Raw genomic sequence first — 14,462 nt, 5'->3', positions numbered from 1 at the left:
GCTCCCTTCCCTTGGCCAATGTCACTTCCACCCAGCTGGTTTAAGCATCCCAAAAGTACCCAGTGTACAGAATTCTCATAGTATGCTCTGATGCCCCTTTCAAATCGCCCCAAGCCAACTCTTGGATTTTTATAGCTCCCTCTGATGTCTTCTTCCTGTTCCAACCCAAGATAGCTTTTCTCCATTTTCATGGCACCCCAAGCTCATCCCTGGTACAGCACTTACCACACTGCCAGTTCATATATTCCTTTCCCATGTAATCTATACCATTCTTTAGAACGGAGGGCTGTGTGCCAATGAGTATTTTCAGGATGTACAGTGGTGATTCACACATGACTGGTGGTCAATAAATGAGCAAAGTGTCCTCGATATTATGCTTTTATTTTTTCCCCTATATTCTGCAATAACTAAGCAACATCACGGTAAGTCTTAAGTCTTCTATACACAACAGCAGACACAAAGGTTTTCAGATAGGTCAGACATAAATGAACCCTTCCCCTCCCCACCCCCACCGCCACCCCCACCGCCCCATCCTTCTTTCACAGTTTACTGGTTATTTCAAAGAACAGACTATTCAATGCTATAAAACAGGTACCAGATCACAGAATATGATGAAAAAGGCTTCATTGTTTAACGTGAGCAAAACTGTTACACCAAATCAAAAGACAGAAAAAGAAAGACACCTTTTCTTCCATCGTATTTGAAACATATCGTGTGACCTTAAGCAACATCGTATTAAAGCGAAGAAAATTTTACAATAGCCAAAGCAAAAGGTCTTTGTCGCACTTCAAACTATTATTAGCACTGATCACAAATACAAACACAGCGCGCCCGCTTCCCCATCAACATCCAACTGAGAACCCCGGTGATCTACTCCTTGGGGTACCTGTGAAGCTCTTTACACCCCGCCCCGCCCCCCAACACCCCTGGGGGTGTGCGCCAGATTTCCCTAAGGAGCGAAGTAATCTGCCACCCCTGAGTTGAGGATAGCCTCAACTTCGGCATCATCGTCCGAATCCCAATCGTAATTACACGGCCAGTCCTTGGAGCAGCGGTTACGCACCCTTGCCACAAAATGCATCACTTTCAGCTTGCTGGATTCCACGTGGGCTCGAGGTCCCCAGAAGAACTGGTACTCGACGGGGCAGCTGCGTGGCACCGGCTTGTAAATCAGGTACCCTCGGCGCACAAACTCTTCCGTGACGACCTTCTTCGGATCGCCGAAGATGCTGTGCTGCCTGCCCGGCTGCATCCCCAACTTGCCCAGCACTTTCCAGACCAGCGCCTCCTTGGCGCTGTTGCCCATGATGAAGATGAGGGCCAAGATGGACATCAGGAGACTCTTCTTGGTGCCTTGAAAATTGCTCCGGGCGACCGTGGGCTTTTGCGCTTGAGCCGTGCTGGAGGCCTCCTGGGGGGTGGTGGAGGCCTCCGCCGGGGTGCTGGGGTCTTCTTCGGGGCCACTCAGGTCGTCCTCGGGGGTGCTCGGGACCACGGAGGCGGCCATCGGGGTCTCCGAGGCCTCCGAGGCCTGGATCTTACGGTTGTTGCGGTTCTCTTCTGCGGCCTTGGCATTGCGGCGGCGCCTGCTCTTTCGTCCCCGAGGCATGTCGTTGGCTGGGGGCGCTGAGCCTGCAGCGATCCTAGGGAAGAATGCCTATCGTCCCTGCAGAAAGGGACAGTCTCTGCCTTTTGAAGGGGCTACCGATGAAGCCACCCACGCCACGAGAGTCTTTGTAGCAGGGAGCCAGACGGTCTCGGCCGCCGCGCGCACTCCCACGCAAGCCCACCTGCGGGGGCGACCGCCACCTGCACGCGCCCCGGCCGCGAGCGCGCGAGAATGCTGGGCAGGATTGGCCCCGCCTCCCCTGCCACGCACACCCCTGACTCTCAGAAGGAAGTGGGCGGCTCCTGCCCCCAGACTTCCGCTGTCAGCTAGGAAAGGGGGCTGGCCTGCAGGGGTGGGGTTAGATCCCAGATGAAGGCTTGGGATTGGCGAGGTCCGCGGGATGCAGAGGAGAAATGCAAAGAGATGATGTCTTTTTTTTTTTCAATCTGGTACAGGATTGGCTCGCGGGCCTTAGGAAGGAATGGGTCTCTTTCTCCACTCCCAGGGAAGGCAGGCAGGGTGTGTGTGTATGTGTGTGTGGTGGGGAAGGGGCGTGGATTCTTGGAAGGAATCAGCCTTTCCTGTCTTGGTTTACACAGCGCATTCATTCACTGGCTCTGTTTTCAGCAGGCATCGTGTGTATGCCAATTAATCCGTGGGCCCATCTAACACCCAGATAACATGGCGATGAGAGCACACAGAACTGCAAAAGCAAGCAGCATACAACAGACGCAGAGCCTTTAAAATGTCCTGTATTCACGGGATGATCAAGCAGGCCACTGATTGGCTGCCTCACAGAGGAGCAGCCCATTGTCTGGAAGGTCACTCAGGAAGCAATTAGGATGAAAAGCAAGAGGGAATGAAAATGAGCCTGAAGGCGGTTGCCAAGGAGATGGAGAGGCAGAAAGGCATTTTAGGGGTGATGATGGACAGGCTTTAGAGTCTGATTGGGTGAAAGTGGGAAATGGGGAGAGGGTGGAGAATAGGTTGGCTCTGAGGTTTCCAGGCTCCAGTCTGCCTGAATACCCGATTTGTTCTACTCCTTCCTTTCATTCGGTAATCTGAATGTGATTTGGAGCATATTCAGAAGTTACCCAGCCCAGGTCTTTGCTCACCGCTTCCTCTGTCTGAATCTCCTTTCCAAGTACCTAAATTCCACCTGTCTGCTCACAGGCCTTTCTGTCCCTGAAGCTTGTGTTGGTCTGCCTCAAAGGGCAATGCGTCAGTATGTGCCCCCTCTGAGAAAGGAGTATTTAAGGAAAGCGCCGTATATCGTTCTTTAAAAAAAAACAAAAAAACAAAACACAACAATTAGTGAATTTATTTGGGTGACATTGGTTAATAAAAATATGTAGGTTTCAGGTGTACAATTCTATAATACTACATCATCTGTACATTGCATTGTGTGTTCATCACCCAAAGTCAAGTTTTCTTCCATCATCATTTATCCCCCCCTTTACGGTCTACTGCCTCCACCCATGCTCCTTTCCCCCTGGTAATCATCATATTGTTGTCTGTGTCTATGAGCTCCTTTTCTCCCCCCCCCCCCCTTAATACCTTTATCGTTTCACTTCAAAGTGAGTTGATTAGCCAACTTTGCATTCTCACAGGAGTGTGGTGCTTCCTAAAATTCACCCAAAGATTCTCTGGCGTCTTCAGGGTACTGACTCCCATCAAGTGACATCAGGGATAATATGAACAAAAGCTGCGAAATATCATCCTCATGAAATCAGCCTGTGTGCTCTTGTGGACCCTAGTTGCATATCACTGGTAGGCCTAGAGTCCATCCCTGATTCCTCCTGGACAAGCCTTTTCCTTGGGAACCCTAGTCCTTCATGCTTTCTCTTTAAGGGTTAGAATGACTCTGAGAGGGAGGTGAAATATCTGCCTCCTGAAAATAAAATAAGTAAGCGGTTACATTAAAGATCTCCCAGCCCTAGCTGGTTTGGCTCAGTGGATAGAGCGTCAGTCTGCGGACTCAAGGGTCCTGGGTTGGATTCCGGTCAAGGGCATGTACCTTGGTAGCGTGGTTGTGGGCACATCTCCAGTGGGGGGGGGGGGTGCAAGAGGCAGCTGATTGATGTTTCTTTCTCATCAATGTTTCTAACTCTCTCCCTTCCTCTCTGTAAAAAAATCAATAAAATATATTTTTTAAAAATAAAATAAAGATTTCCCAGCTGTTAACTGAAATAACATTGATTTATAATCATTAACAAAAACATTTATTATTAACCATATTGTGTTTCTTTTCTCACCATATATACTAGATTCAGCCTGTTGTTATTCATGATATCAATAATTAGTAACTTCCTTCTGCTATTCTTAATGTGCATTATCTTTAGGCCAGTGGTTCTCAACCTTCCTAATGCCATGACCCTTTAAAACAGTTGCTCATGTTGTGGTGACCCCCAACCATAACATTATTTTTGTTGCTACTTCATAACTGCAATGTTGCTACTGTTATGAATCGTGATGTAAATATCTGTGTTTTCTGATGGTCTTAGGCTCTACAGTAGTGATTCTCAACCTGTGGGTCACGAACAACAAAGAAAGAAACATTGATGAAACCTTAATTGGCTGCCTGCATGCCCCCTACTGGGGATCCAGCCTGTAACCTGGGCATATGCCCTGACCGGGAATTGAACCAAAGATGCTCACCTATTGAGACATTGACTGGGCAGTTCTTTTTAAAAAATATTATTTTTAATTACAGGTTACATTCAATTTTAACTTGTGGACCCACAGGTAGTTTCAAATGTACAGTATACTGCACATTTATATAAACAATTATATACTTTCCAAAGTGACACCCCCTAATGTTTCCAGTACCCAACTGGTACCATACTTAGTTATTACAATATTATTGACGGTATTCCCTATGGCATAGGGCCTATGCTATACTTACATCCCATGACTATTTTATAATTACCAATGCATACCTCTTGATCCCTTCATTTTTTTCACCTGCCCCCCAAACATCTTCCCCTCTGGCTACCACCAATCAGTCTGTTCTCTGTATCTATGAGTGTTTTTGTTTTGTTTGCTCATTTATTTTGTTTTGTTCTTTAGATTCCACATATAAGTGCAAGAATATGGTACTGTGTTTCCCTGACTAACTTTTTTCATTTAGCACAATACCCTCTAGTACAGCGGTTCTCAACCATTCCAATGTCATGACCCACAGGTTGAGAACTGCTAGCAGGGTCGCCTAAGACTATCAGAAAACACAGATATTTACATTACAATTCATAACAGTAGCAAAATTACAGTTATGAAGTAGCAACGAAAATAATTTTATGGTTGGGGGTCACCACAACATGAAGGGTTGCGGCATTAAAAAGGTTGAGAACCACTACTCTAGGTGGTCACACCCATTAGAATGCCCAATGAAAATATGAGGCATCTCATGTTATGACAGACATAATAACAGGCCTGATATCAAATCCTTTACAGATGATAGAGCCAGGATTTTTGGCTAACTTCCCCTGATACCGCAGACATTGTTGTTTCTACTTTGGGTCATAATGCCAGAGTTCCCATTACCACCACTCTGACTTCCAGGGTTTCCTATCTAGATTTATGCAGCAGACTTCTTCCTGGATTTTCCCACTTTCAGTCCCTCCTCATCTAATAAGTTCCTCTTTAGCAGGCCCCCACTCATTGTTTAGTAATATGCTCTTTAGCCTCCGTGTGTGTGTGTGTGTGTGTGTGTGTGTGTGTGTGTGTGTGTTTCTTGTGGTTGAATTCTAGTTTCATACCATTGTGGTTGTGTCAATCCCTTCTGGCCTGAAATGTTTCTGTTGAGAAATCATCTGACAGTCTTATGGGAACAATCTTGTAAGCAACTAACTGTGTTTCCCTTGTTGCTTTTAAGACTCTGTCTTTAACCTTTGCATTTTAATTCTGATGTGTCTTGATGTGGGTCTCTTTAGGTTCACTTTGTTTAGGTCTCTCTGCATTTTCTGGACTTATGTGACTTTGAACTTCAGCAAGTTAGGGGAATTTTCAGCCATTATTTTTTCAAACGTGTTCTCAATACCTTGTTTTCTTTCTTCTTCTGGTTCCCCTAAGGTGTGGATGTTGCTATACTAGATGTCTCAGAGCTCCCTTAGACTTTCCTCATTTAATTTTTTTTCTTTTTGATGCTCATTGGGTATTTTCTGATACCTTGTCTTCCAAATTGCTGTTTCCATCCTGTACTTCACCTAATCTGTTATTGATTCCTTCTAGAGTATTCTTTATTTCAGATATTGTATTCTTTATTTCTGACTGGTTCTTTTTTTATGGTTTTTATGTGTTGTTGTTTGTTTGTTTGTTTGTTTGTTTTTTAATGTCTATCATCTCTTTTTTTAAGTTCTCACTGAGTTCACTCATTTTTCCCCTAAGTTCCTTGAGCATCCTTATAACCATTGTTTTGAACTCTGTATCTGGTAGATTGTTGCCTCCATTTAATTTAGCTCTTTTTTTGAAGAATTGTCCAGTTAATTAATTTGGGGCACTTTTCTTTGTCTCTCCATTTTGGCTTCCTCTCTGTATTTGTTTCTGTGTATTATGTGGATCTGCTATGTCTTGGTTTGGTGACCATATATAGTAGGTGTCCTATGGGACTCAGTAGTCTAGTCTCCCTGATCACCTGAGCTAGGTGCTGCAGGAATGTATCTTATGTAGGTTATATGAGCTTTCCTGTTGTAGTTTAGGCTTGATTCTGTTGGCCTCTACATGGTTGGGGCTGGCTGACTATGAAGATTGACCCTAACCCTAGTGCTATGCAAGACCTGACTCCTCTGATGTGGCCTGAAGTCTATCACCTGGTGTGTTAGTTCTGGGGCTTCTTGAGAGAGACTATGGTGCAGGTCATTTCAGACACTGCTTGTTACTGGCCCTGGGCTATCTGTCTGGAGCCACAAAGCGATCCACAGTTTGTGGCTCCCTCTGCTGGGCCTTGGTGCACATGGGAGGGGTCAAGATGAATAGCAAAGCTATCTTCTGTCAGCACTGAGCCCAGGGTCAGGTCTGCAAAAGGCCCAAGGCACCTAGAGATTCACTGTCACATGTGGCTGTTTGTTAGGTTCAGTCACTAACGGAGCCTCTGGCAGTATGTGAGTTGCATATGGTATGCTCTCAGTGAGTCACCATGTAGAAACAAGTGGTGTTTACCAGGTTGATACAGATTCAAACTTGGTGACAGTGGTAGTTCTGAGGCCACTCAGCAAAAGTCTCAGACTGTACCAAGGACAGCCACCACCCTCCTGGAACCCACGGGCCTCTCTGATGGGTTGGGCTCACAGGCAGTTATTGGGGTGAGACCAGCAGAGTTCATTAGGCTAAAACAGACCAAGATTTGGCCTTGTAGAGGGAAGGTTATGCAGTGGAATTGTGGAGTCTTTCAAGTGTGTGAGGGGAAAATGGCCCTTGCCCTAGAATCACACAATTCAGACTCTTCTTGTGTATCTCTGCCACTTCCCTGTCAAGTTTGCCTAGACTTACTTGAGATCCCTGTGTGAAAGTCTTTACCTCAGTCCAAGCTGGCTATAGCCAGAAGGCTACTCTGCAGGGCTTGAGCTTGGCAGGGTGGGGCCATCAGGAGTCAGAAGGGTGGGGCTAGTACATTCCCCAAAGCTGATTCTATACTGAGTGGAGTGCTCAACCCAGGAAAGGAAAGATGGCGTCTGCAGCTGGTGCAGGAGAGGGGCCAAGAACAGAGACCTTGGTGTTTGTCCCTTCAACACGATCCCTGAACCCACACAAGCCAGTTTGCTCCAAGATGCCTTCACGTCACCAGAGAGCAGGGTGAGTGGCTGCAAAGGAAATTTTGTTAGCTGGCCCTTTAGGAGGGTGCTTGTTTCTCTAGCACACTTCTGTCTTTCCCTGCAGAAAGAATCCTCACTGAATTTCACAGCAGATATTATGTCACTTCACCTTCCTGGCTCTGGTGCTCCAGGGTGGGTTGAGATTCCTTGCTCCTCTGGGGGGACCTTTGCAGCTGCGATATTCCTCCAGATTCTCAACTGCCAAATTTCTAAAGCTCATTTCAATGTTTCAGCCCTTTCAGTGTTTCTGCCTTTCCTACCTGTCTCAATATGGCTTCTTCTGTAAATCCTTGGTTATAAGACTCTGTTCAGCTAATTTTTAATTGGTTATTCAGGCTGATTATTCTGTAATTTAGTTGTAATTCCAGTATGGTCCTGGGAGAAAGTGATTGTAACTTCCATGATCTTGGATCCCATAACATTCAAAAATATTGAGGGACACGTGAACTTGAGTATCTGTGCTCCCTAAACAAATGGACTCCACATGGTTTCACCAACCTTACTACAGATAATTGTTAATAATTTTCTTTAATTTTTTCCCATACTCTGTGTGTACATTTATAACCAGAGGTGTTTGCGCACTCACAAAGACTCACTCTCTTTAGAGTATGTCAGCTCAATGTCACATGACAGATTTTCAACTTAAACAATCTGATTAACCGAGGGAAGTGCTGCTAAGTAGATGAGGATTCTATGGCCAGGATGTGATATAACTAAGACAAACAAACAAACATATACACAAAAAGAAACAGGCTGGTAACTCTAGTGAGGAAGAAGACTTGGAAGGGAGTCTGAGCAAAGAGTCAAAAGTTAGGTCCTGAGACTGTCTCTGGGAGTTCTCACCTTCCCTTTCTTCCACAGTTTTTATGACAATTTTGGAGTTTTATATTTCTTTGTTCTTCAGCTATATATCAATAGTATGTACTATGCAATCATGATCAGCAATACTGACAAGTAATAGAAAAAAACGAAGTCACTCAAATTTCTAAAGCTCATTTCAATCTTTCATTTTTTCCAGACAATATTCCATGGTTAAAACAATCATTATATATAATTATTTTACTGGATACATAGAATTTTATTTCACATTTTGACAGACATTCTATTTGGTGAGAAATGCATAATTTCTATGCAACTATTGGGTTAAGTGTGAATAATTGCCAACATGGTGTCCTGCAGAAAGAGAAACACTAGAGGAAACAGGCAAAGTGATGGCTCCATGGAGAACACTGGAGTGTTAGGCGGGATATCTGCATCCTTTACTCAGTGCATAATCTTTCATAGATCTCTTTTTCTCCCTGACTCATCTATAAAACTGTGTGATACAACCCATCTCTCCTTGGTCATGAAAAAAAGATTTTCACAATGTCTTCTCTCCTTTTTACCTAAGGGAAGTCAGTAACACACAGTGGTTAAAGGCATGGGCTCTGAAAGGAGACTCCCTAGGATCAATCTAAATTCTACCATACACAAGACTGCAAACCTTGGAAAGACACTGAATCTTTCTGTACCTCAATGGCCTTATCTGTGAAATCATGTTGAGGATTAAATGAGTTAATAGGTGTAAGGACTTAGAATAATGTCTGATTTGTGGTACATTTATCTATTAATATATATAAAAGCCCAAGTGACCAGAGGACCTCTTTGACCCTCCGACTGGTAGCTATGGCATGCACTGACCACCAGGGGGCAGACACTCAATGCAGGAGCAGAAACCTCAGGCCTGGAAACATGGAACAGACTGATGAATCTCAGAGAGAAGGCGGGAGGGAGAGGTTGGGAAGAAATTAACCAAAGATCTTATATGTATACTAGAGGATTCATGCACCAGTGGGGCCCCTCAGCTTGGCTTACACCCTCTCGCACTCCAGGACTCCTCGGGGGATCTTGAAAAGCCAGTTTTGGCCCGATCCCCACAGGCCGAGGGACCCCACTGGTGCATAAATCCAGGCCTCTAGTAAATAATAATAGCTGTCTCTGGGCTGCTGAGTAGGTGTTCCTTTAAAGTGTCTCCAGTTGTAGCCTGGCCCATGTGGCTCAGTGGTTGAGCATTGACCTATGAACCAGGAGGTCATGGTTCCATTCTCCATCAGAGCACATGCTGGATTGTGGGCTCAATCCCCAGTAGGGGGCATACAGGAAGCAGCCAATCAGACTCTCCTTTCCTCTTATATATATATATATATATATATATATATATATATATATATATATATATATATATTAAAGTGTCTCCAGTTATATCTAAAATTTCAGCACTATCCTCAGGATTCACCCTCAATATCTAAAATTTCCTGCTGTTGAGCAACTTGTAATATTCTCATTGAATTCCTATCTCTTCTTTTTCCATAACGTCTAGTCCAGAATAAAACAGTAGTAGCAATACAAATGTTACAATTCAATGAATACCTACTATTTGCCAGGCACTTTATTCATTTGGAATTATATGTACTGAACATTTACTATACGCCAGGTGTCAGCCTACTCACTGGGACTTTAAGGGTGAGGTAACAGTCTGTTAGTGGATACAAAGAAGTGAAAAAGCTAAGTATGACAGGTGCTGATTCGGAGAAATCTGGATGAGGCATATGAGCATGAACCAGGGGAAATCAGCCTAATTAAGTGTTGTCCAGGAAGTTATCTCTGAGTAAATAAGTTGCCTTTACTAGTAAACTGAGACTTGAAAGTTCAGTAAGAGTGAAGCAGAGGAAAATTCAGAAGGTTCTCCATACAAATGGGACAATATTTTTGAAGACCTGGAAGTTAAAATTGACACAGGAATGTGGAATTTTGATTATTGTAAACAATCATCTCTAGGGGCCAAGTTTTTTTTTTTTTTAAATAATAGTTTATTGATTTTTTTAGAGACAGGAAGGGAGAGGGAGAGAGAGAAACATTGATGTGAGAGCAAAACGTCAATCAGCTGCCTCCTGCACGCCCCCTACTGGGGATCAAGCCTGCAACTCTGGTATGTACCCTGACAAGGAATTAAACCAACAACTTTTTGGTGCACAGGAGGACACTCAACCAACTCAGTCACACCAGTCAGGGCAAGGGGCCAAATTTTATTGCCTGCATATGCATGGCCTGAGGATCTCAAGGCACACATAAAAATTTTTAATTCACAATATTACATTCTATACCTGTATTATAATTTGTTTCACCATAACTTTACTGTTGAATATGTAGAGTATCTGTTTACATTTAGAAGCAATATTGTCGCTGTCATCCTGTCTATACACATTTGTAAATATGTCTGTTAGATCTGATAAAATAATTGAATTGCTTACCCTTCCCCTGGGAACTGACCTTTAGACCATTTCACAACCAACATTCCCTTTTGCTTAGACCACATTCCACTGGCTAAGACGACATTCCACTTAAGACCATTGTCTTTCCTCTCCTGACTTTTCCAGATCCAGACCCACCCAGAAAGTTCCCTGCTGAAAAAAACCTGTGTAGATTCCTTTAAAACCTCTGAATCTCCATCCCTGGGTGCTAGCACCATTTGGGGGCTCTGTCCATATGATATCCAGATGACCTAATAAATTTATAATCCCTTATCACTTTTGGCCTCGTGCGGTAGTACCTCCTTTGGATACCCTAACAATGTCCACTTACTTACTTAGAATATATTTCCAGTCATGGAATTTCTGGCTCAGATGGTTTTACACATTTAAACTTTGATGTATAGATCTAGCATGACTTCCTTAAATAGTTGTGTCATTTCATAATATCACCAGTAGTGTGTGGAGAGTAAATGCTTTGCCACATCTAACACCAGCATTAAGCATTGTCAAATATTCTCCATATTAGCAATCTGATAGGTGAGATAAACTATTTCCTTTTACTACAGTTTTTATATGTAATTGGCATGCAATTTAATAAGTTTTGACATACGTATACAGTTCCATTTCCTCCAAATCCTTGCCAACACTTGTTATTTGAAAGGTTTTTTTTTTTTGCTTTGTTTTGTTTTGTTTTGTTTTGTTTTTTTGGTTGTTATTTATAGCCATGTTAGTGAGTGAAAAGTGGTATCTCATTGTAGTTTTGATCTGCATTTCCTGATTTGTGTTTATTAGACTTTTTGCAGAGACATCATTATCATCAAAGCCCACAGTTTACATTAAGATTCACTCTTGGTGTTGTACATTCTATGACTGTGGGAAAATGTCTAGTGATATATTTCCATCAGCATAGTATTATTTAGAATAGTTTTAGTGACCTAAAAATCTTCTGTGCTCTGTTTATTCATTCCTTCCTCCCCCCAGCCCCAGGCAACCACTGAACTTTTCAATGTCTCAATAGTTTTGACTTTTTCAGAATGTCATATAGTTGGAATCATAAAATAGATAGCCTTTTTGGATTGATTTCTTTCACTTAGTAATATGTATTTAAGATTCCTCTATGTCTTTCCATGCTTTGGTAGCTTATTTTTTTCAGTGCTGAATGATATTCCATTCATTAGATGTACCACAGTTTACTTATGCAGTCACCTACTGAAGAACATTTTGGTTGCTTCCAAGTTCTGTCAATTATGAAAAGGCTGCTATAAAAGTCTGTGTGCAGGTTTTTGTGGGGATATAAGTTTTCAACCCATTTGGGTAAATACAAAAGTACAATTGCTGGATTGTATGGTAAACTAACGAGTATGTTTACTTTTGTCATAAACCACCAAACTGTCTTCCAATATGGCTATAACATTTTGCATTCCAACTAGCAAATGAGAGTTTCAGTTATTCCATATCCTTGCCAGTATTTAGTGTTGCATGTATCCTGGATATTGGCCCTTCTAACAGGTGTATTTTGGTATCTCCTTGTTGTTTTAATTTGTATTTCATTAATGTCATATGATGGGGAGCATCCTTCCATATGATTATTTACTATCTTCATATTGTCGTTGGCAAAGTGTCTGTAAAGGTTTTGCCCGTTTTTAATAGAAGTTTTTCTTCTTATTATTGAGTTTTAAGAGTCCTTTGTATATTTTGGATACCAGTCCTTCATCAGATGTGTCTTTTGCAAATACTTTCTCCAAGTCTGTGGCTTGTGTTTTTATTCTCTTGATGTTGTTTTTTGCAGAGAAGAAGTTTTTTTAAAAAAAATTTACTGATGTTCAGCTTATCGGTTATTTCTTTCATGATTTATGTTTTTGTTGTTGTATCTAAAAAGGCATCATTGCCAAAACCGGTTTGACTCAGTGGATAGAGCATCAGCCTGCGGACTGAAGGGCCTCGGGTTCCTGTCGATTCCGGTCAAGGGCATGTACCTTGGTTTCGGGCACATCTCCAGTAGGGGGTGTGCAGGAGGCAGCTGATCGATGTCTCTCTCATTGATGTTTCTAACTCTCTATCTCTCTCCCTTCCTCTCTGTAAAAAATCAATAAAATATATTTTTAAAAATAAATAAAAATTAGAAAATAATTAAAAAAATAAAAAGGCATCATCACCATACCTCTGATCATCTTGGTTTTCTCTGATGTTATCTTCTCTGAGTTTTATAACTTTGCATTTTAAATTTAGGTTCCTGATCCATTTTGAGTTAATTTTTGTGAAGGGTGTAAGATTTGTGTTTAAATATATCTTTTGCTTGTGGGTGTCTAGTTGTTCCAGTACTATTTGTTGAAAATACTATAGTACACAGTGGTTAAAGGCATGTGGCAGTCTGTAAGCAAAGGCAATAAGTGAGTTGCATGTGTACACAGTACAGCCTTTGCTCCTTTGTCAAAGATCAGTTGGCTATATTTATATTTCTGGGATCTTGGTTCTGTTGCATTGGTCTATTTGTCTATTCTTTTACCAATACCACACCCTTGATTATTGTGACCTTGTAATCAGTCTTGACATTGGGTAGTGTCTGTTCCAATTTTTTCTTCTGCAAAATTGTGTTTGCTATTCTGGATCTTTTCTCTCTCCATATTAACTTTAGAATCAGTTTGTCAATATCCACAAATAACTTGTTGGGATTTTTATTGGGATTGCATTGAATCTATAGATCAAGTTGGAAAGAACTGACATCTTGACAATATTGAGTTTTTCTATCCATTATCATGGAATATCTATACATTTATTTAGTTCTTTAATGTCTTTAACCAGAGTTTGAAGTTTTCCTGATATAGATATTGTGCATATTTTAAAAAATATTTTTACGTAAGTGTTTACTTTTTTTGTAGTAATGTAAATGGCATTGTGTTTTTAATTAAAAAGAAAAGTGTATACAGATCTGGAAGGAATAAATAAAACTCTGTTTGTAGTTGACTTGATCATCTAGATAGAAAATCTGAAAGAATCAATATAAAAACAATTGGAACTAATAAGTAATTATAGCAAAGTTGCAGGATACAAGGCTAATATTAAAAAGTCAATAAATTCTCAATGTATTTAAATATTGCTTCTGTTCCTCTCTTTCTTCTCCTTTTGATATCCTCATTATGCATATGTTACCCCTTTTGCAGTTACACCATAATCTTTTAATATTCTTTTCTGATTTTTTTTGGTCTTTTTCTCTTTGTTTTTCAGTGTTGGAAGTTTCTTTTTACATATCCTCAAGGTCAGAGATCCTTTCCTCAATCATGTCCAATCTACTAATGAGTCCAATCAAGGCATTTTCCCTTCTGAGATAGTGTTTTCTGATCTCAAGCATCTCTTTTTTATTCTTTCTTAGAATGTCCATCTCTCTGCTCACATCACCTATCTGTTATTGCATGTTATATATTTTTTCATTAGAGCTCTTCACATATTAATCATAATTATTTTTAAATTCACAATTGGGTAGTTCCAATATTTGTGTCATATGTGACTGGTATTGATCCTGTTCAGTCCTTTCAAACTGTGTTTTGTGCCTTTTTGTATGCTTTATACTTTTTTATTTTATTGATTTTTTAACAGACAGGAAGGGAGAGGGACAGAAAGTCAGAAACATCGATGAGAGAGAAACATTGATCAGCTGCCTACTGTGCACTCTTCACCTGGAATGTGCCCGCAACCAATGCACATGCCCCCAACTGGAACCGAACTTGGCACCCCTCAGTCTACAGGCCAACGCTC

General features: G+C 41.6%; 2 protein-coding genes across 3 annotated transcripts in view; one reads left to right on the top strand and one right to left on the bottom strand.

The window, feature by feature from the left end:
• Positions 1-364: 364 nt before the first annotated feature.
• On the bottom strand, positions 365-1,892 carry MAGEH1 (MAGE family member H1). Its single transcript, XM_036415807.2, has one exon. The coding sequence runs from the start codon at positions 1,607-1,609 to the stop codon at positions 950-952; it is 660 nt and encodes a 219-aa protein (XP_036271700.1). The 5' UTR covers positions 1,610-1,892; the 3' UTR covers positions 365-949.
• Positions 1,893-7,256: 5,364 nt separating this feature from the next.
• The window catches only part of RRAGB (Ras related GTP binding B), a 36,303-nt gene continuing 29,097 nt past the window's right edge, over positions 7,257-14,462 (top strand). For both annotated transcript variants that reach the window (XM_036415770.2, XM_036415766.2), the window contains exon 1: positions 7,257-7,399. In XM_036415770.2, coding sequence (XP_036271663.1) covers positions 7,272-7,399 — 128 coding nt within the window. In that variant the 5' untranslated portion in view covers positions 7,257-7,271. The remainder of the gene's footprint in view (positions 7,400-14,462) is intronic.

The sequence above is a fragment of the Pipistrellus kuhlii genome, unplaced genomic scaffold (assembly GCF_014108245.1).
Source record: "Pipistrellus kuhlii isolate mPipKuh1 unplaced genomic scaffold, mPipKuh1.p scaffold_m20_p_51, whole genome shotgun sequence".
Lineage (NCBI taxonomy): Eukaryota > Metazoa > Chordata > Mammalia > Chiroptera > Vespertilionidae > Pipistrellus > Pipistrellus kuhlii.
The sequence above is the reverse complement of the archived record's forward strand: the minus strand, read 5'-3'. Positions and strand labels throughout refer to the sequence as shown.